General features: G+C 34.8%; 1 protein-coding gene across 3 annotated transcripts in view; it reads right to left on the bottom strand.

The window, feature by feature from the left end:
* The window catches only part of FMN1 (formin 1), a 173,234-nt gene that overhangs the window by 24,699 nt on the left and 127,045 nt on the right, over positions 1–21,490 (bottom strand). For all 3 annotated transcript variants that reach the window (XM_040068119.2, XM_040068120.2, XM_040068121.2), the window contains one exon: positions 10,780–10,872. In XM_040068119.2, the coding sequence (XP_039924053.1) occupies positions 10,780–10,872 (93 nt within the window). The remainder of the gene's footprint in view (positions 1–10,779; positions 10,873–21,490) is intronic.

Below are 21,490 nucleotides of genomic sequence, written 5' to 3'. Positions count from 1 at the left end.
CCACAGAATATTTTTTACATCAAATCGTTATAAATAAATTTATTGGCAATATTTTTTTAAATTTGGAAAGAAATTTTAAATCCTGAGAAAATTTACTTCATTCATGACAAAACCAAACCAAGTTACATTACAATGAAAAATGACTGGAATTTAAAAGGAGGAACAGTCAAGGAAGAACAGTCAAAGTTCTCCTACAACTATTTCAAATTGACATCAAGGAATTAGCTCTCCTAATTTAACCTGGGGATTCTCTACTCTAGGAACTGCCCAATTACATGTAAGGAAAGAATTCCTGATGCATAAAGCTTAATAATCTTTAACATATGCCCTATCCAATTCCACTCCAAGTCAATGGTGGGAAAACCCTTGGTGTAAAACTGAAATTAAGGAAACGCAGTCTCAACATTTACTGATAAACTGTACTGATAACTCCATAGATAATCAAACCAAGCACAATTTAGAGAGTAGTTTTTCCTTTTAACATTATACTCTTCTAATGTTTGAAGATTTCTGCTTGGCCAGAGAAGATACACTATTGTGTCTAGTCAGGTATCCCTGCCTGTCCCAGGGCACCAGGAACCTCTGTAATATCACATTTATTCCAGAGATGGCAACACTTTGTGGAGAGAACTTTCGGACTGTAAGACATTCCCAAGATGAAAGATTTTGTACACATTCTTTGTACAAACAGTCATACCTTGAAGTCAGTTCAGAAGCTGAAGTCCTTAAAAATTTTTTTTGACACTTTCAAAATGGTTGACTTGGGACAACGTTTAGATAGCTGAAAAATTCAGATCCTAAAAAGTATGATTTGATCTACATGCCATGAAAGAAGTATTGTTCCAATAAATTTCATAAATACATCTTTTAAGAGAAATAAAACTGATATCTCCAAGTCACTTAAGGTGTTCAAAAGCATGGTAAAGGCTCTTCACAGGACAAAGGTAAATTTTTAAATATCTTGCCCTGGCATCTGAAGTATTTAGGCACAAAAATATCAGAGAAGTTACAAGAAAGGCTGAATGATGACCTGAAATCAGATTTTTTTTTACATTACAGGGAAGTCTGTCTTTAATCACAGCTGTAATCTCACAATACTGTATTATCCATATGGTTTTACTCTGTCATTCCTCAATTTTGAGAGTTTAGTAGCAACCTGGTGCTTTGCCCTTTAACTAGCCTGAAATTTCTGAAAACTGCCCTATGAACATTGTCATTATTATTTTCGTTCTCAAAACAATGGTCTATCATGTTCAACAAGACTGCAGGTTTTACCTGCTCTTATTGTTTAAAAAGGAAATCAGACTTCACGCCATAAAAGAGTCTAATCCAGAGAGCTTCAATTTCTTGATGAAATTTTCAGCATCAAGCATTTTTGAGCATATTTCAATCTTGCTCAAAAATATTAAAACAGGATATTCATGTGTTTGTGCAGGTCCAAAAACTAACTGAGAGAAAGTATTAACGTACCAAAATTACAGAAGTCTACAGAGAAATTTCACATAATTGCATACCAGATTATGAATGTTATTGTCATAATCAGTTTGTATTATATGGTGCACTGAAGGGTATTTCCACACTTAATGGTGTGAAATTACAGAGCACAGGGGACAAACACAAGGTGAGAGTGACCAGTATGAGGTTAGGTACAGAGGTCTCTTGAGACCAAGTGTGTTTGGGCTTTCATTATTTAAGTGCATTAATCTCTTCTATCCAATCTTTTCCAATTCTTGACTCTGCTCTTTCCTTGCAGTAGCATCTTCCATATATGTAAACAACTCCTCATAGCTTATATAACTTATAATCTAAAGTAATGAATAAGTAAGCCTCTTTATTTCCTGCAATAAAGCTTCCACACAGATCTAAATTCTATTACTTCACTGACTTTGAATATCAGAACATCAAGACACAGAAAGAAAAATAGGATAAATAGGACATCATGCAGAAAATTCCTAATAGTATAGTGAATAAAAGCAGCTGGACTAGAAGAAAAGCCTAATAGGATCCCTGTGACAAGCCAACAAATATAACCTACAGTTCTGTTTACCTGTAAGTCTATGGTAAAGAAAATGGAAGCAATCCAGTGGAATTTAACAAAAAATAGAGGTCACAATGAGAATTTAAAGAGGATGTTGAACTCCAGATAGCTGATAGTGGTTATAGTAAAGGCATCAGTAAGTTTAGGATTAGATTTCATAACTATCATACACATAATAATACTGTATTAAGTCAAGAGTATCAACACTAACACTCATTATGTCACATTAGCTGCTATTAATAGGAAATCCTTCTCTATCATGACATGCCAATGACTTTGTAACAGCCATGGTAATTCAGTATATCACAATCAAATTGAAAGGAACTTGGAAGAAACTGTTTTCTATAGGAGATTCCCCCTTGTTTTTTAAGAGGAGATGACATTGCATTTTCAATTACCAGTTCTTCTAAATTACATTCATAATACACATTATAATAGAGTGTAAACTTCCAAATTTATAGTAAGTCATGATTTAGTGAAACTGGTTATAGTAACTTGATGTATATGTGTTTCAAACATAACAAATTGAAAGTTTCCTGAAATTTCATAGCTGTAATTAACACCAGTTTTTGGGACTTTGATGTTGATAATTCTTCTGGTAATGTGGGAAAAAATACTCATTTCAGAGCAAATTCTTGTTCTTTGAATCAGTTCCTTGTCAATATTGCATTACTTAGGAGGCATATGGATGCAATCACATTCCAGGACGACTTACTTGGTGTCTTATGGACTGAGGCTATTGTCTAACTATACAGTCTCAGAGTACCACAGCAATAAGGTTCTGTGCTTTGCAGACTCGTGCCAATTTATGTAAATCACTCTTTCATCTGTTTAAATATGACAATCTTCTGAGTGATGAAAACAGTTATGTCTGTCACAAAGTTTGAATGATTAAAGTAATTCTGCTCCTGGCATATAAAACAGTGTTCCAAATCTAAACACAAACTTTGCCTGGTCTGTAATGTCACTGCTGGGAAGCATAAAAAGATTTAAGCAAACATTATCACTGTAAGGAAGTATGACATATTTTTCATGTTTGACACTGGACATAAATATCCTCCCACACTGTTTAATGTGAGAACCGCATATGTGTTGCAGAGATAATAAAACATCTCAGTGAAAACAAATGAAATGAAAAAGAAGTTATGGTAAGTAGAACAGAAATAAAGCTTTGAAGTTAAAAGTCTTCATATCTGTACATTTTATTCACAAAAGGAAGAATCAGTACTTGATATGCATAGTGGACAGTCACAATCTGGAAAAGTCTCATGCTTTGTAAGAATTTTAGGAATTGTATTTTTTAGCTGACAGAAGCAGCTTCACAATTGCAGGTATGAAAAATCTGGTCAACTGTAAGATCCTTGTAAGCGCTATTGCTCTTCTGCTGTTGTTTGCACATGGTATTTTAACAGACAGCTGTTACTGAAATCTAACAGTGTTCTTAAAAATTATTCCTGATTTTCTTACTTCACTTGTTCAGCATTAAAAACATTCAAGAGCTTTGCAAATAAAACACAAGTACCATAATCTGATATGTATTTTAAAGCAGAGGAGTACAACACAAGTGGGAAGACAAGTATGTGACTTAATTTCATATATGATTTTAGACTATTTCTCTTTCTTTCTGTTAATGTTCTTGGGGAGAAAAGCTGTAATTTTGTTGCAGAGAAGGAAGAATTTTAAGTAGTTCACAGAGGTTTCTGATATTTTGGGATGTCATTACAGACAAGCTCCACTAGGTAACTGTTTTGAGTAACAACTTAAAATATAATCTCTATATCTGTCTTAAAAACAATATAATATTGTCACATGAAAGGAAGTAAGTGCCAATATAAGTTTCTTCCTAATCTCTGACTGTATTAAGATGCATAAAGGCATATCCTGTTGACAGTAAGAGAGAAAAAGGAAGTATTATTGTATCTTGAAAAAATGGTTCCTTGGAGTGTTCTTGACTCCTGATTCACTACTAATAAATGATATTAACATCTTGCTTTATACTTCATAGACTGCTTTGAGACAAAAGCAACAATTTTGAGTGGAAATACTTTTTTCCCTGTCATGTAATAAACTATGCTATCATCCTCCTACACTCAAAATATGTATGTGGCTAATGAAAGGTTGCTTTTCCAGGGTTAATACAATAGATGCTACTAGATGAGAAGCATAAATCACCATGTATGAGCACCTATAGCACAAGAACAACATCTTGGAGAGAATATTTACACACTAAGGAACAAGTAGGAAATGATGAACAAGAAATTCAAAGTCGGCCAGCTGCTAGCTTTTATCATAGATTCATGGAATGGTTTGGGTTGGATGGGGCCTCAAAGATCATCCAGTTCCAACCGTGCTGCCATGGGTTGGTTGGAACATGTAAACCAAGTGGTTCAGAGCCCCATCCTGTTGCTGTAGGACATGAAGAAAGACAAAAGACTAAGTATTTTTCAGAAGGCAAAGAGTATAGAAGGCTTTACTGTCTAATTCTTACCACCTTTTATAAGGTGTTCTGACAGAAACTTAACATGATTGGTGACTAGGAACGACACCTGTCTAACCCCACTGGTGAAACTAGAGAAACAGCAAAACACCACCTGGAGAAAGATTGTTTTGGGAAAGATAATTGTTTTGCCAAGATTGTTTTGAGAAGAGGCTTCCTCGAGAACTTTTCCCTTGGGAAACAGGTAGCACTGCTAGCAGGCTAAAATCTCTTCAGACTTAGAAATGTCAGGCCCACACCATTCAAACTGTCCTTGAACACTTCCCCCAGTGGTGGGGCAAACCACAGTTACTCTGGGCAAATTTTCCTGTGCCCCACCAACCTTACTGTAAAGGATTTCTTATTATCTAATCTAAATCTACATTTTTTCAGTTTAAAGCCATTCCTCCTTGTCCTATAAATACATATCGTCTCCAGGTCTAGTAGCCTGCTTTAGATACTGGAAGGCTGCTGCAAGGTCTCCCCAGAGCTTTCTCTTCTCCAGGCTGAACAGCTCCAACTCTCAGCTCCAGCCTTCACGGCCTTCCTAATAGAATTTATCTTATTTTCTTTCCCAATGGACTACCTCAGTAATCCTCTGTGGTGCCCTTCAACAGGCAGATGAGGAAATGTGGATCAAAACTCCTGTTCGATACCAGACATCAATTTGAAAATGCATTGGACTGGATGCATGCCCAGGTAGCTACTGCAGCCTGGCTAAAATTATTAAGAAATCACTCAGCAGTTCCAAGTGGATTTGCATACTGTTCCCATATGGTTGCTAAGCTTGTCTGAAAAACTCACTAGCTCCTGACATAATGCTGCAGTGACTAGTTTGGTCTATGACTCTGTTTTTCTATTCCATACTCCCATAGATAGCACAGTGTTGACCTTTTATGTAGCATACAACACACAGCAGTTGTAGCAAAGCAATTCATCTAACCAATGTTTCCCAAATGTTAGGCTAGAATTCTAAACATAGGACAATTTCTTTTTCTTTGGGATTAATCTCAATAGAGTACTGTATTTGACAAATCCCTCCCTCTCCATCTTGCTTGTTACCTTGGTCACTCCAGTGTATCATGCACCTTTCCCAAATAGCTTTGCTTTCCACTGCTAATGAATTTCAAAAACTGTTGTGTTGTGACATTAGACGTGCTTCCCAAACTCTGTTCTAAATAAATGGATTCCTGTTATAGCAGAGTCTTCATCACCAAGATCCTTTATTCTTAGAGAAATGAAGAGAAGCAGCCATGCTTATCCTATGCTAACTGCTATGAAGCATAAAGACTTCTTCATTTTCACAATCCAATTCATCAGGGAGGAACCCAAGCCCAGAATAAAGTTTTTACATGCTTTCTGACCTGGATCCAATGAAGAAGAATCTGGAAACAGATTTTGCAAGAAACTGCATGAATCTGTGGTGTTCATTTCTACACTTACTAAAATGGACAAACAATATGAAATAGTCAGGCAGCAAAATAGAAATAAATTTAATTAGTCACCTACTCCTGTAGGTCATTTACTTTCTGGTTTGTATTATTCTTGAGGGAATACACAAGGAGAATAAGAAACACTATGAAAAACACCAAGGGTTAAAGGCCCTTCTAGTGAGCTGCACAGTTGCAGTAATGAAAATCTTATCTTCTCCTTTTCAAAAGAGAGTTTTTGCATCTTTCTTATAGTCATCTAAGTATTCTGATTTTTTTTTTCTTGTGGGAGATAGTTCCATATCAAAAGAAAAGTTTTCTTCCAAGAAATTCTGAGCAAGAATTTAATGAATTAAAGAGCATCCCAGACCACACAGTATTTCGCACTTTCTTGAATATCATGGCAATTTAAATGGAAAATAATTATGAACATATTGTTAATTGCCCCATACATAATTTCAATGGAAATACAGTAAGTGAATACTAATTTATAATAATTAGTAGGTCTCCATACTATAGGAAAACTAATATAATTTGTTGCACATGATATAATTAGATTTACTAAAGATTATTTCAACTTTGAGAATAATCTAAGCCTTTTCCAAAAAGCATAGGCATATCAAATACAGTGAAGCATTAAGACAGTTTACACAAGAGGTCTTTCATGCGGGATTCACAAAGTACTTGACAAAGATTATCTTTCACTATGAAAACCAGCAAGAATCATTTTTTAACATTCTGTGTACCAGAAAAGAGGGGCACTCTCTGAAAAGGATATTAACCAACTGCTAGCATCACACATAAAGTAGCTAAACTGGGAATAGAACCCAAAGCTTCTGGCACCTAATTCCCTGCTGAAGGCACAGGGCTACATTACATCCAGTTATACAAACCAGCACTGACATCAGCAGAAGTACAGTTTATCCCCTCTAGCATTTTAGAATGTCAGTCTCCATAACACTCTCAGTGTTTTTTGTTACAACACAAGAAGTATTAAATTTAATTGGTATTAATTATAATTAGGAAATGTAAACACTTCAGTATAAGCAAATCAGGATTTTTTTTTTTCTTACAGTATTTCCAGCTTCACATTGACTAGAAATAATGGGAATTGTGCGTGTGGGAAAAACCTCAATATCTATGATTTCCAGCCCTATTTTCACGCCAGAAGTTTCAGAAAAGCATCTGAGTTTTGGATACTTGCTGTGAGCTGGCAGAAAGATAACAGACAATTTTTTCTTATATTTGCTTAAACCAGTCACAACTCTTTTTTAAACAAACAAAACTAAAAACAGATGCTCATTGGATGCTCAGTAATATCAGCTCCTAATTTCAGAGAAGCAGCTGAGTTTGCAGACATCTCTGACCTTGGCATTTGTCAAACGCCTATCCTAGAGCCATAAATCAAGTGGGTTTCTGTGTTATTTTCCCCTATCTTCAGTGTGGAATTTTATAGGATGTCCATTCTAATGCCAAAGAAAGTACCATGCACCATTATAAAGATTCGAATCAATCAGGTGACTGACAGAAAAATAGAGTCAATCACTATAGAATCTGACAATCTACTGAAAACTCAGAATAAGGTAGAATAAGATGTCAAAAGGTAAGAAGTTAACTTATACAAAATTGTGTCTGATTAGATACCATAAAGCATAACATTATTAAGAAAAGAAGAATAAAGGAACATAAGAAAAAGTGGACAACTGAGCAATCCAGGTGGTTTTGCTCTTTCTAGTATACAAAAGACCTCACTAAAAAGTGCCCAATAAATATAATACATAGAACTTACTGTTCCAGAACAGCATGCAGGAATGTATTCTCTCCCTCTCTTTTTAAAAAAAATATATACATTATTCACACACATAACAATAAAATTTTCTGTCATACTGACAAAGATAAATATATCTCAATTTTCACATCAATAGGCAAAAACGGGGAAAATATCCAGAAGAATATGTTTTTCTATTTGAAATGATAATGAACAATTAAATTACAATTTTATCTAAAGCAGAACTAGTCTTCTTTCAAGATCAGCTGGGTATTTTTGTAATATTCCATGCATAAGAAAGTAGAGTACAATTTAAAGGGTAGCTCAGCGCAGCAGGAGAAACCAGGTACAGGGTTGTCTTAAAAACTAAAGACTGTTTTGGTATGATTCCTTCTGCTGGTTTTAGCTGGGGTGGAGCTAACTTTCTTCATAGAAACTCCTATGGTGCTGTAGACTAGATTTGTGACCAAAACTGTGTTGATAACACATCCACGTTTTAGCTGTTGCTGAACAGTCCTGCACAGCATTCAGGCCTTCTCTGTTTCTAATGCTGATGTTCAGAAAGTAGGCTGGGGATGAACAAGAGGTTGGAAGGGGCCAAGCCGAATTTATCAAAGGGATAACTCATACCACATGACATCATGCTCAAATAAATCTGGGAAAAGAACAGGGAAGCAGGGGAGAAGTCCAGAGTTTTGATGCTTGTCTTTCCAAATAGTGGTTATGTGTGATGAAATCCTGCTTTCCTGGTAATGTGAAATTTAAAAATGTGAGATCTAAACGGAACTTAGAAATACTGTGGCGAACAGGACTAGGGAAGTGATAAAACCCATGGTACTTGGCACCGGTGAAGCCCCAACTTGAATCCTGTGTTCAGTTTTAGGCCCCTCACACAACTGAGGTGATGGAGCACGTCCAGAGAAGGGCAACGGAGCTGGGAAGGGTCTGGAGCACAAGTCTGACAAGCAGCAGCTGAGGGAGCTTGGCGGTGTTTAGCCCGGGGACAGGGAGGCTCAGGAGAGGCCATGTCAGTCTCCACAGCCCCCAGAGAGCAAAGCGACATGGGGTCAGTCTCTTCTCTCAGGTAGCAGGTCATAGGACAAATACGTCAGGGGAGGTTCAGATTGGAATTTGGGGAAAATTTCTTCACTGAAAGGGTTATCAAGTATTGAAACACTATCCAGGAGAGAAGTGGAAAAACCATCCCTGGAAGAGTTCAAAAAGAGCGTAGATGTTGTGCTCAGGGACATAGTTTAGTGGTAGAACTGGAAATGTTAGGTTAATGGCTGGACTTGATAATTTTTAAGAAGTCTCTTCCAGCCTTAATGATTCTAAGAAATGGCTGAACACCTGCTCACTGACGGGAAAGAGTTGCCTGAATTCCGTATTTTGCATTGCTTGTTCACACAGCTTTTGCTAAAACTGTTTAATTGTCTGTATTTGAATTCATTAGTTTTCTTTCACTCACCCTTCCACCCCCACCTTGCCTCCCCATGGAGGGGCAGCAAGCAAACAGCTGTGTGGTGCTAAGCTGGCAACTGCACAAACCACACCAGCCCTCACGGGATCCAGGGTGTAGTAAGAATTACAGAATCTGTGATGTTATTGTGGAAGACAACATTTGGCTAGGATCCTGGCAAGACCTGGGCAAACTTGAATTATTACAATACTTTGGCAAGCTAGATCAAGAAACATGCTGGAGATCATAACGGTTCTGAAAAAATACAAATATATATATATATATACACACACACACACACACACATATATAAAGAAAGAGAGAGAGAGAGTACTAATTCAATTTTGATGTTATTGTTAAAATGTAAGTAAAAATTTCCAATTAAAAACATTAGAAAGACAATGAAACTGTCTTGCAGTGACATCAAGATTTCCATTACATTTTTTAAATTTTAAAAGTCCTGTGGCAAGGAATCTGCTGCTAAATGTTGTCCAAATATACTTGCACTTAAAAAAAATAAAATATCAAATAAGTATATCCATTGAACTCCATGGCCTGGGAGAAGGGTAAAAGAAAGTATTAGCTTATTTATCAATACAATTTAACTGTTGCTTTTGAAACAGCCTGTTTTCATTTGTCAAGGTATTTACACAAGATAGCCCCATGAAACAAAGTTATTAAAAAGACATTAGGAAAACATTTATAAAAAGGATTAGGCTAATTAATAAATTATTAGAATAATCAGAATGATCACTAATATTCTGTCTGGATCAGCAGATTCAGATAATTAACTGACTTCTCAAATAGTAAATTGTTAAACCATTCACTGTTTCTATGAGAAATACAATTAAATTCTTAACAATTCTAGTATCTCTCTCAAAAATACAGAATTGGTTTCATTTACCCAGAAAGACTGTACTCCTGCAAGGAGAGGGGGGGCAAAGTCTCTTCAGGTATGTATGTTCCACAGCTCCAGAAGCAATGGTGCTGGCAGAAGCAGGTGATGGGGAAGACAGTATGGGAAACAGGAAGGAGCCAGACTCTTGTTTTTAATAGCAACCTGCACTTACATTGTTCTTCAGCTGATGACCAAATTGTACCTTAGTTTTCACCCACTGTCTCCAGACTCTAACCTGGTAAATCATTGTTTTAAATCCTTATTGCTGTCTCACACCAGACAAAAATCTGTAAATATGAATAAGTCAGTTCATAAGCTCACACTAGGGAGAAAAGATGACATGTATATATGTGGACTTTCTCTAAATGAGTGTCTTTCACTCTTCTAAGTCTTTGAAGCTTTACATTCCCTCTGATAAATTTGGTCTGTGATGAATATATTTTTCATTTTGCCTACAAATAATAATAAAGAACAAAGCACAAAATAACCAGTGGGAAATGGGTGAGATCAAGGGAGTGATTATCTTTGACAAGTGATGCCTAAGATCTGTATAACATATATCGACATATATGAACATATATAAGGCCCATTAGGAACATAATCCACAGGAATTTTCAGAGGAAACAGATACTTATTGCAGCTTACATTATGCATAACTTTATAAACCGCTACACTATTTGGCAATAAGGGTTTTTTTCAGATGTGGTTACCTTTCTGGAAGAATTCCTCTAATTTCTCCTTGAAGGGCTGGAGATGTTCTTCAGACGACTCTCTGCAAACTAACTTCATCTGCTTTTCAGAGGCTGCAAAAAGATGAGACACATTTATGACAGAAGTTACATACCAGAAGTAGATTTTAGCACCATAGGACCCTACATCTAAATTTGTCACCTGAACTTACTTCAGAGGTAAAAAGTACTAGGGAATCCAGCAATTACATTAAAATAAAAATAACAGTCTAGTAATTATTACTAGCTATATATATATATATATATAAAATTCTATATATGTTTAAAGAGTAGAATTTGTCTTTAGTAAGGAATTTGTTCTATGCCTGCAGTGTACTAGGGCTTGCTACTAACACAGCCTGCCTCCCACACTAACTCTAGATGGTATATTTAAAGCTTTAAAGTCTGTTTCTGTGGTGAGTGGAGGATGCCTTGTATCTGGATTGATTTTAATCAACCAGTGCCAGGCATCCCGTACTCAACCATTTTTTCCTGAAAGAGATGCAGAAATTCAACATTAATTAAGTATTCCATCCCCAGACCATGTTATGAAACAGCTGAAGTATGTAAGAAAGTTAACTTACATTTAAGTGCAATGTGTTTACTGTTTAATCTATCTGCTATTTTAAGAACCAATGCTCTACCAATTTCTGAAAACCTTGATTTTTTTTGCCAATGAACAAGGCCTCAAACTTCTAGTAAACTTAGTGTATTCCAGTGTTCCACATTAAAGATGATGGGAGTCAGAAATCAAAATGAAATTACTTTCCATTTAGCAACTGGATTTATGAACCACTACAAGATTTTTCTTCCACAACTTTTCATTGCCAAGAAGCTGAATTTAGATGGAAACTTATTTTGGAGTTAAACCTAAGACTTACAGTTTGGCTGGACGAACTGCATTCACACCACATTGCTACCACCATTAAACAAAAATTAATATAAAACTGTGGAATCAGAGGTTGAGCCTGTGTAATTAAAATGTCACATTATTTAAATTTGCAAGGTAGTGTAAAATGTCAACAGAAGGTTGAAAATAGATGAGTACATTTTACTGTGCAAGTAGTACTGTGCTTATAATACCTTTGGACCATTAGGACGTACCGAAAAAACCCACAGCTTTTTAATTAATTGAGAGCAGAAATACATTTGGACAATTCTTATAGAAAAATACTGGTAAATACCCATTTCCACCCAAGAGTACATTTTAGTTTAGCAACCCTCCAGTACTCATGCAGGTTCTCTAAAATGGCCTGGGCTACAGCCTACGTGTATTTTTAATCTATAGTCTTGTTACCAGCAGCATATGACAAAACTTTGAAATGATTCAGAGTAAAGTTAATGGGTATTTGTTTGTATGCCAGATAGTTGGCAGAATGGAGTGGCGATTTCAACATACTAGATTGGGAAAGACAGTCTTTTATTAGCTGCTCAGTTATGGGTCTTTAATAATTTAAATTAAGCAAAAAAGAAAAATCCAAAATCAGGGAAGTATATATGACATCTTAAGATTATTTTCTTATAATACATGCTGCTTATCATTAAAAATTTGAACTTTCTGTGACTGTCACAATACATTGATTGAAATGTGTGTATGCTTAATATTTATGTTTGCATAATTAGAAAGAGATTTCAATCAAGCAAATTGTAATATGACTTCGGAAGAAGACAACAGACATTAGAATTTTATAAGTGGAAAAAATCTAGCAAAATAACAGTATTGTAAGTTTCTGACTGTAAGTTTGAACAGAGTTAACACACAGGTTTGTGTTATTTTTTTTTCGTTTAAACAAATCAAAAGAAAATCATGAGGGAATATTTAGAAATTATTTTGGATAAATAGAAAATTACGAAACCGTAGAAGAAGTACAGTACACACAATATGTTCAGACATTTGAAAGACAGTAAATGCCCATGGTTCTTAAAGTCATGTAAGGCTGCAACAACTGCAAACCAGTATTTCTTTTATAATACTCTCACAACAAATTTATATAAACCTATACAGAATTAGTTTTCTACGAATATGTATTAGACTAACAAGCTTGTAGGTACAGTAGTATCTAAACACACTCTAATATACTCTAGAAAGGCATTTTCTCAAATATATGGTGTTGCTAATGCATCATCTGAAGCATTGAAAACTTCCTGGATGCTTCCTACAAGCTTTAATAACACAAGATTTATAGAGGTTACTCAGGTAGGTCCCATGTATTTAAGTGATCAGGACTAGGACGAACTGTTCCTAAAATAAAAAAGAAAACACGTATAAACCTCCTTCAGTAATTTTTTTATGTTTTAAATTGAGATTACTAACATTAACCTTAATCAGATGACAAAAACTACAAGAAAATCTGGATAAAAAGCACCAACACAGAGTGCATATAGAAAAAAAATTGATTTGGATAAAGAATTCTTAAGAAGAATCCTAACACCCCTAACAAGGAGATCGGTATTTGGAATGAGAGAAGAACAGTAAAAAGAAAGGCGCAGAAATGAAGAAAAATGGGACAGATGACATAGAATAAGTGAATCAGAATGCAGATTAAAACTCTGAAAATTTGAGATTAAGTGAAATGAGATACCAGTTTTAATTGCTTAAAGTGATCTTGAAACAACAAAATTGAAAGAGACAGAAGAAGTCAAGCAAACACTGGCAAATTCTAATAATTTACATTATTGTAAAGCCTGAAAAAGAGATCTTTTAGGCTGAAGTACCCTAGAATATGAGCAAATTTGCTTGGGGATATATATGGCAAGGAATAATGGAAGTGTGTTCAAAGGAATCACAAACCAGATACACATAAAGACATTTTTTGAAGAGCAAAAAGCATTTAATGATGCAATTAATGTGGAGGTTTTGATTAAAATGGCAGTTGTAATGATACATAATAAAGTCAGATGGTCTTTATGCAGCAGCTTTTGTAATAGTGGTGGAAGTCTACCATACAACTGTATGACCTACCTCAGTTCTACACAACCTAATAAAACACTTTCTGGTAACTAGTATTCACTGAATTTCCTGTTATATAAGTTTTTTTGTTTAGCTGGTTTTTTTATTTATTTGAAACTTAATGTTAAAAATGTCATACCAAACATTATATTAAAAAACCCCTAAAACTGGAAAGTCTAGTCCCATAAATTGCTTTTCTTTTCCTTGCTAAAAATACTGTAACAGGAGGGAATCTTACATCTATTCTTTGTACAATACTCTCATATTTACAGTACAAAACTTTTCCTCTTTAAAAAAAAATTACTTCAGCAAAGTTTCTATTAGAACGATTTGGAGGTAAAGGATCCCACTATGCATTCCTTCTTCTAAATACATACTGAAATGCTGCTTTCTGAAAAAATATCTTTCTGAAATTCTGAGGAATCCGAGGAAGCTGACAGCTATCACGCCACACATACACTTCACCTCTCACCATCTCATTCCAAAATAACCATTTGGGAAAATAAAAAACCTGTTTCAGCATTACTGAATTCAAACAGACACAAATTCTCCACTAATGTAATAAACTTTTGGTTCTTTTCCTTGGTATGAGCTGTATGTTAGTGAAATTGAATGTAATATGCTATTTTGAAAATTGTTTATTTCTAAATGAGCTATTGCAAAAAAAAAAAAAAAAAAAAGAAAAAAGGAAAATACAAGTGTGCAAAAGTATTTGAAAGCCCTTACAAATTGTTGGATGTACATCATTCTTCACCCACTACAGATCTTGGCCACAGAAATGGAAAGCATTAGCAAAACATTAAAACAAAGCTGGAAACTGCTGATTATCAGTTTGCCACTGTCTTCAGATTTAATGCAGTACTTGGCTCAAAAAGTTCTTCAAAAATCCCCAATATAAGTGAAAATATTTACAAAATAGAATGTCTCTCACTTAATGCCTATTGGGCAATAGTCTTAAAACTCCACAGACACTTGTAAATCTGTCAAAAGAATCATGGCCCATAAACAAACTTTCATGTAAAGAGCATTTCTGTGTCAATCAGACACGATTTGGAATTTTTTAAGCACCATTTTTAAAGTAAACGCAAAACCAGAAATAGTTTAAAGTTGATAACAGTAAATTACTAACTATTTACTCACCAGAACCCACCAGTAGCACTTACAGGAATCAGCCTGACAGCAAAACCAAGTATCAACACCATGAATTCCTATAAACCTGTCACTGACACTAGCCCCTATGAGTTATGCCTCTGTGAAAGCTGCTAAACTCCCCCAACTCCTGTCTGCTCAGGGTACGGCAGGTTATACTGCCAGGCTTGCTCTTTTATTTTGTTACAATGCAAGTATATCTTTGACAAAAGGATTACTATTTGGTAATTCTTTTTTAGAACTCTTACCTTTTCTGTTTCAAAGAGCATTTCAAATCATACTGCAAATGAATTCAGTGTAGTGCTAAATAACCCCAAATTTCTGTATAACGAGAATCCGTGATCTTTTACAGTGTTACACTACTTGGATCTATACGTCCAAATAAAAACCTAATAAACGTCCAATAAAATTCATAAATTTATATTATTCAGCAAGTGCTATAAAATTTTCTCATGATTTAGTTCCTTTGGTTTTGCTTTACTAATTTTATTACTTGGAAACAACTTTGCAAGCTAAACAAACAGATACTGGTGGAGATGCATGTTTACCCATTGTGCACTGCTGCAGGATCTGGTTTTAGTCTCCTGTTATGCAGTTAGATACCTACTTACTGAAGCTGTTCACGTGATACAAATTTAATGCATTTTGCACTATCTACAGCTTTTGCACTTATGTATAAGCTTGCATGTAAATTTTCTTTTCAAATAGAATTTTAAATAATGTACAGAAGATAAGAGATTCATCATGGTTCTGTGGGAACATGGTAATAATTTTAACAACTTCCAACTGCAAGAGGCTATGCTGCGACTGACTCAGTAAAGTTTCTGAGACAGTATTTTATTTTGGATACATATTGATAATCAGTACATGTCAATAACGGAATGCACAAATGTTCAAGCACTTCACTGAAGCCAGAGCGGGGCTCACTGACACCTTTGAAGAAAGAAGAGATGGAAATGCCATGAAGTGGGGTGGGAAGTTTTCTGAAACAAAACTATCTGAGAAAAACCTAAAAGGGCATCAGACTCTGTTCTCAAGCTTAGCTTTTGTTGTCTTAAATAAAGGTCAACAATTTAATGCAAAAAAGTGTTAGCACACAAAACTAAATACACCATTCTATCCTATTACTTGCTTGTATAGCTACTGTTCTGTGAAGATACTTTCAGCTAATTTAAAAGAAGAAATGTGCTTCAATACATGGTTATTTTCTTCACACATTAATAATTCCTTTTTCTTAAAAAACTAATTTCAGAGGACAGAAAATAATAAGTAAAAAGTCCAGTCTTTGTCTGAAACACATTTCCTCATGACACACAGAAACAAATATCTGTTTAGCTGCTCTAGCTGTCATGTAAAAATGAGACAGAAAAAACATTTCAGTGATATGTCCTAAGATGTGGAAAGTGAAATAATTTAATTAGTGGCATACAAAACACTCTGTAAAGTTGACCTGTTCTGAAGGAGTCAGATACCTTGACAATTCTCACAAGTTGCATCAGATATTCTACCTTTGCCTTTGAGGGGGCTTTGTTTGTTTATTCTAAGTTCAACAACATTTTTGAACTTTTACAGTTAGTGATGGCATACAGGGAAACTTTCAGGCCTATATTAGTTTCAACTAACTTAAACCAAACTTTTGCAGCTCCTTGTTTGGTGAAAGGGCATCAACATCTTATACAAATAATTTAAGAACCTTTCTGTTAAAATTGTTTCCCAAGAATACATCTAGAAAAATGAACAAAGACTGCTAGAAAAACTAAATATTTTTAAAACCATAGCAACAGATCTGAGCCTCTGCTTAATGTACTCCTTCTGAAATGGTAGTTTACATTCAGGGCACCCTTCAGCAGAGATGCACACTGCAAGGGACGGAACACTACATATAAATGATTATAATGACTAAAGCCCCATAATTTTCCAGTCAAGTCTTTGAAAGATTCCTTTAAGTGATTCCAGCATACATGATTAGTAGAAAATTTTTGTTAAGTGTCAAGATCCAAACATACAGAACTCTACACTTCATTACGATCTGTCAAGAGTGTGGAACTATGCACTAGCATAATCTGATGAGAAACTGGAACATTTCCCTTTGCTCTGAACAGTACAAAAAAAGAGAATATTTTGAAACTGAAGAGTCTTGTCTGGGTAATTAAGAGAGAGACAACATTTTTAAGAAGCAAGAATAATATTTTCATCAGATGAGCTAAGATTTTTACTGTGCTAAGAAAAATAAGGACCTTTCAAACATTCAAAAATTTTATCACTTATTGTACTGAATGAGGGATCAGACATAAGAGAATTGGGCAATGGCTGAAACAGTTTATGAGCTGAAACTGTAGAAGCCAGAGAAGTGATCTGTTATTTTTCTCTCTATTGCTGGATCTCTGATTTTATGTGCAAGACATATCATAAAGTTGGACCTAATTAATTCTTCTACCAAGCTGGTAGAAGTTTGGTTCAGCCAGAGCATTCAGCTTAGATCGAAAATCATGCAAATAAACTGCCTGTAATATTAGCAGGAACACTTCTCAGAGTACTAATTAGCCCCACTATTACTAATTTGTACCCCACGGTCTGAACTAATGCAGTTTCAATCTTCGATACGTGACTGTCAATTCTAGCAGAAATCTGTCCTGTCTTTTACCGCACACTTCCGCAAAGAGGAAAAGCTGATGAGGTCCATAAATATGAAGTCATGGTTCCTCCCAATACCAATGTTTAACACTTTCCAAACTACATAATTCATTATCCATCATACACATTGATGGGAACAGTATTCCTCCTGTTCCCAGATGTACACTACCTGCTCCCAGATGTATCCTTCATAGTTACGCAACTAATGCTTAACATACATACATGTATTTATTTATTTGAAAGGGCACACAAAAAAGTGCACAGAAAATCGTAAGTGTGCTATTTCCCAGATTCATTTTAGAATCTTAACATTTGCAGAATGATTTTTAACAAGAAGTTTCCGAGAATTCTTTAGCCAAAGGACAAAAAAACCCCCAAAAAACAAACAAACAAACAAACAAACAAAACCCCCCAAAAACCCAAAACCAAACAAACAAAAAAAACCACCACCAGCATGCCATTGTTTAACCAACTGAAAGCTTTCTCCCTGTGCCTTTGTGCACACATGCAGACATCTGCTTTCAGGGAGTAAACTCTTCAAAAACATACTTGCTTTTCTCCTCTATTATATATCTGAATGTTTAAACCATTGAAACCATTCCATGCTATCCTTTTTTATCAAAACCCAAAAAATCAATGAAATTTTAAGAAATTATCCACTTAGAAAAATTAATACTAAATGAATTCACATATGATCGTTACCAGTGGAACACTGTCAAAAAGTTAGTTTTATTGTAAAATAAAATCCAATGCACATATAGAAAGTGCATTTTAAATGCCTGTATTGGATCCTTCTAAACAAAAAAACCTGAAATACATCTCATCCTAAGGCAAGAGACTATTTAAAAAGTGGTCAGAAAACTGAGAATGAAGAGTGCCAACTCCTGCAAAAAAACCTTTTTCCTGTACAAAGCCATCCTTTGCTCATTTCCTCACACCATTTTGCATTGCCTCAAATAGATAATGTAAATATTGGACTGTGCAAAAACAGTGAAACCACATACATGCTTCCTTTATGCTATTACCTAGAGAAATAACACATGCACCTATTTGACTCCTCATGCTCTGCCACCCAGTTCAAATTTCTACTTGCTTGCACTGCAGAAATTTTAAAGAACAGATAACTAACATAAAGAAAATTAAAATAAGTATATCTTGTAAAATATCATATAAATTCTCTGCCCCTGCTGGGAAGATTTTTTGGCATGTATGTTAGTCAGACATTTAAACCCATCCTTTAAATTGACTTGAAACATTTAATTTAAATTAGACTAAGGCTTCAATGGGTTGAAAATATTTTAGAAGAGAATGTTTGATACTTTTTGGAATACTATCCTCCTGTAATGAATAAGCAATTATTTTTTATCAAGACATAGCTATTGATCCTAGCAATTATTTACAAAGTTAATACTCAAAATTGATATAATTCTTGGAATTTTCTTGATGCGATCCAGTAAACTTACTGCGTATCAAACAAATCAAACAATAGACAAAACCCCTCAACACTGTAATCCTTGCACTATTTATTACTGTATCATGATTATACTAAAATTCTAGTCCACAGAACAGGCTTTACCGAAGGTTGTCTTATGTATGAGCTAAATATATAATTCCACCTGAATAAATGATAACCCATCAAATTAATTTCTCGGTCTATGTATACATAGAAATCCAACGAAAGCAGAAATTAGCTCCATCTATCAATTGAAATCATCAATTAATCTCTAGAACAAAACCAGGCTATAGTTAATTAGTGGACATTTTGTTGCAAAATTCTTTCACTCAGTTTGAGGACTCTGATGGAAAAAGACATTTAGAAATTTTAAATTAACTTCTTGGAATAATACCAATTAAACTTTTCTCCCTTTGTATGTTTTCCAATTGATAAATATATTCCCTTCTAATCCTTGATAAATTCAGATGGTTTTCAGTACTTTAAATTTGGAAAATCAAGCATTTTAGTCTGCATAAACTGATTTTTTTTTTCTTTTTGCGGTTTCCTCCTTGACTCTATTTAAAGTAACAGTTGCTGAAATATCGAGAACGGGGGCCTCTTTTCAGCTTCCATCCGTTTCTTATTTCTAAATTCTCTTCCATGCTTTGCAATAGAATGCGATACATAGCTACCTGAAGAAACACTAAATGAGAGCAGTGTGGATGCAACAGGTTAGTCTGAACTAATCAGCCATGCTGAGACACAGCGTTAAAAGAGTGACATGACTGGCATGGTGTTTGCTGGTCACATCCAGTCCACATCACCTTCTTCTATGAATAAGAATATTTTTTATTATATATAAATATATATTCATATCTGGAAAAACCTATTTATAACATCATGACATTTAGGAAGGAAAATTAAATTAAGCACCTGAAGAAGAGGCAGGAGAAGCCAGGTATGTTCAGCCCAGTTTAGAGAAAGTGGGCTGGGGATCTGGATTTTCACATAAACTGTCTAAAGAATAACTAGAGAGAAGACAGAGCCAGACTTTTTCAGAATGCCTATCTAAGAAAATGGAGCAATACTCACAAGTTGCAGCACAGGAAAATCTCATATGGGATAAAGGAAAATACTCAAGACAGCAATTAAGCACCAGAACAGGTACCCAGAGAGGTGTTGGGATTTCCATCCTTAGATTCAAAACTGAGACAACTATGGCCCTGTACAGCCTGATCTAAATATCAAATTACTCTTGCTCAAAGGCTCTGGACCACAGGACCGACCTCCAGACGTACATTCCAACCTACCAAACTGCACTTCTTTATCATTTTAAGATATTTGTAGTACTTCTGTATAAAAACCAGTGTGAAAATGGCCAACACAACATTACAATTTCTCAACTTTTCATGCACAGATTTACTTACTTCCCTTTTAATCTTTTCATAAGGATTATGCAATTTTACAAAATGGAGTTGTCATAAGTTTTGGTGAAGTTCTTCTACTCAAATGGGGAAAAACTGGAGGTTACATACTTATGGAAGATACAGATCTGTCAACAACTAGGTGCCCAACATGAACCCATGTCTTCTGTCTCCAACTGACATTTGTATAGCAGATCTCGAAAGTCTTCTTTTTATTTTAGATTCCTCCTTTTGCAAATGCCTACATATATACTCTCATGCAACACAGTTAAGTTCATAAAAATTTAAAACTTATATACAGTACTGAAAAAAATATTAGCATGAAAATTGTAACCAATATTTCTACTGGTGGCCATGAAAGGAGGGGAAAGTAAAGGGTATGTGGATTTTCCATGGAATCAGAATGTTACAATCACTCTTATAGTAAATTTAATTAATTATGAGAAACAGAAGTGACTCTTGAAAATACTTAGAATGGACCTACCTTGGTTTCCATTTCTAACAATTCAATAAATACCTTTGCTCTTTCATTTGTTAAGGTCAAGAATACAAAAAAGTTATCATGAACACTGCAGTATATTACATGAGGCATCTAATATTGTTTTCCTTTGAGGAACAGAGCTGCACAAAATTTTAAAATTTTATGTACTGTATCGCAAAGAAGAGAGAGAAATGAGTATGACAGATGGAAACAATCTACAGGGCAACTAATTTATTTTAAATTGTTCAGCTTTGGACATAGATTAATGAAAGGATTCATGATAAAACATACTAGCCTATCAGACTTTGGTAAAGTGGCTTTCTTTCTGAAAATCTTCTTATGATTACACATTTAAAACCTTTTGTGCTCATTCCAGAAGAATACCAATTTCAAAAAAAACCAAGTGGCATTGTCCAAATTACAAGGTAAATCATGTTTGGTCAGAGGGAAAGAAAAATGTGACAATCATTCATTTCCCTGAACAAGGAAGACGTCTTAGAATCTTAAGCAAAGCAAAACCTTTTCTTTCCATAACTCTACATATTAACTAGCACATATTAAATGAACAAATGTATCTGCTTATGATACTGTTTAGTATTTGAAAACCTTGGAAATACACC

This window comes from Hirundo rustica, chromosome 6 (genome assembly GCF_015227805.2).
Source record: "Hirundo rustica isolate bHirRus1 chromosome 6, bHirRus1.pri.v3, whole genome shotgun sequence".
Classification (NCBI taxonomy): domain Eukaryota; kingdom Metazoa; phylum Chordata; class Aves; order Passeriformes; family Hirundinidae; genus Hirundo; species Hirundo rustica.
The sequence above is the reverse complement of the archived record's forward strand: the minus strand, read 5'-3'. Positions and strand labels throughout refer to the sequence as shown.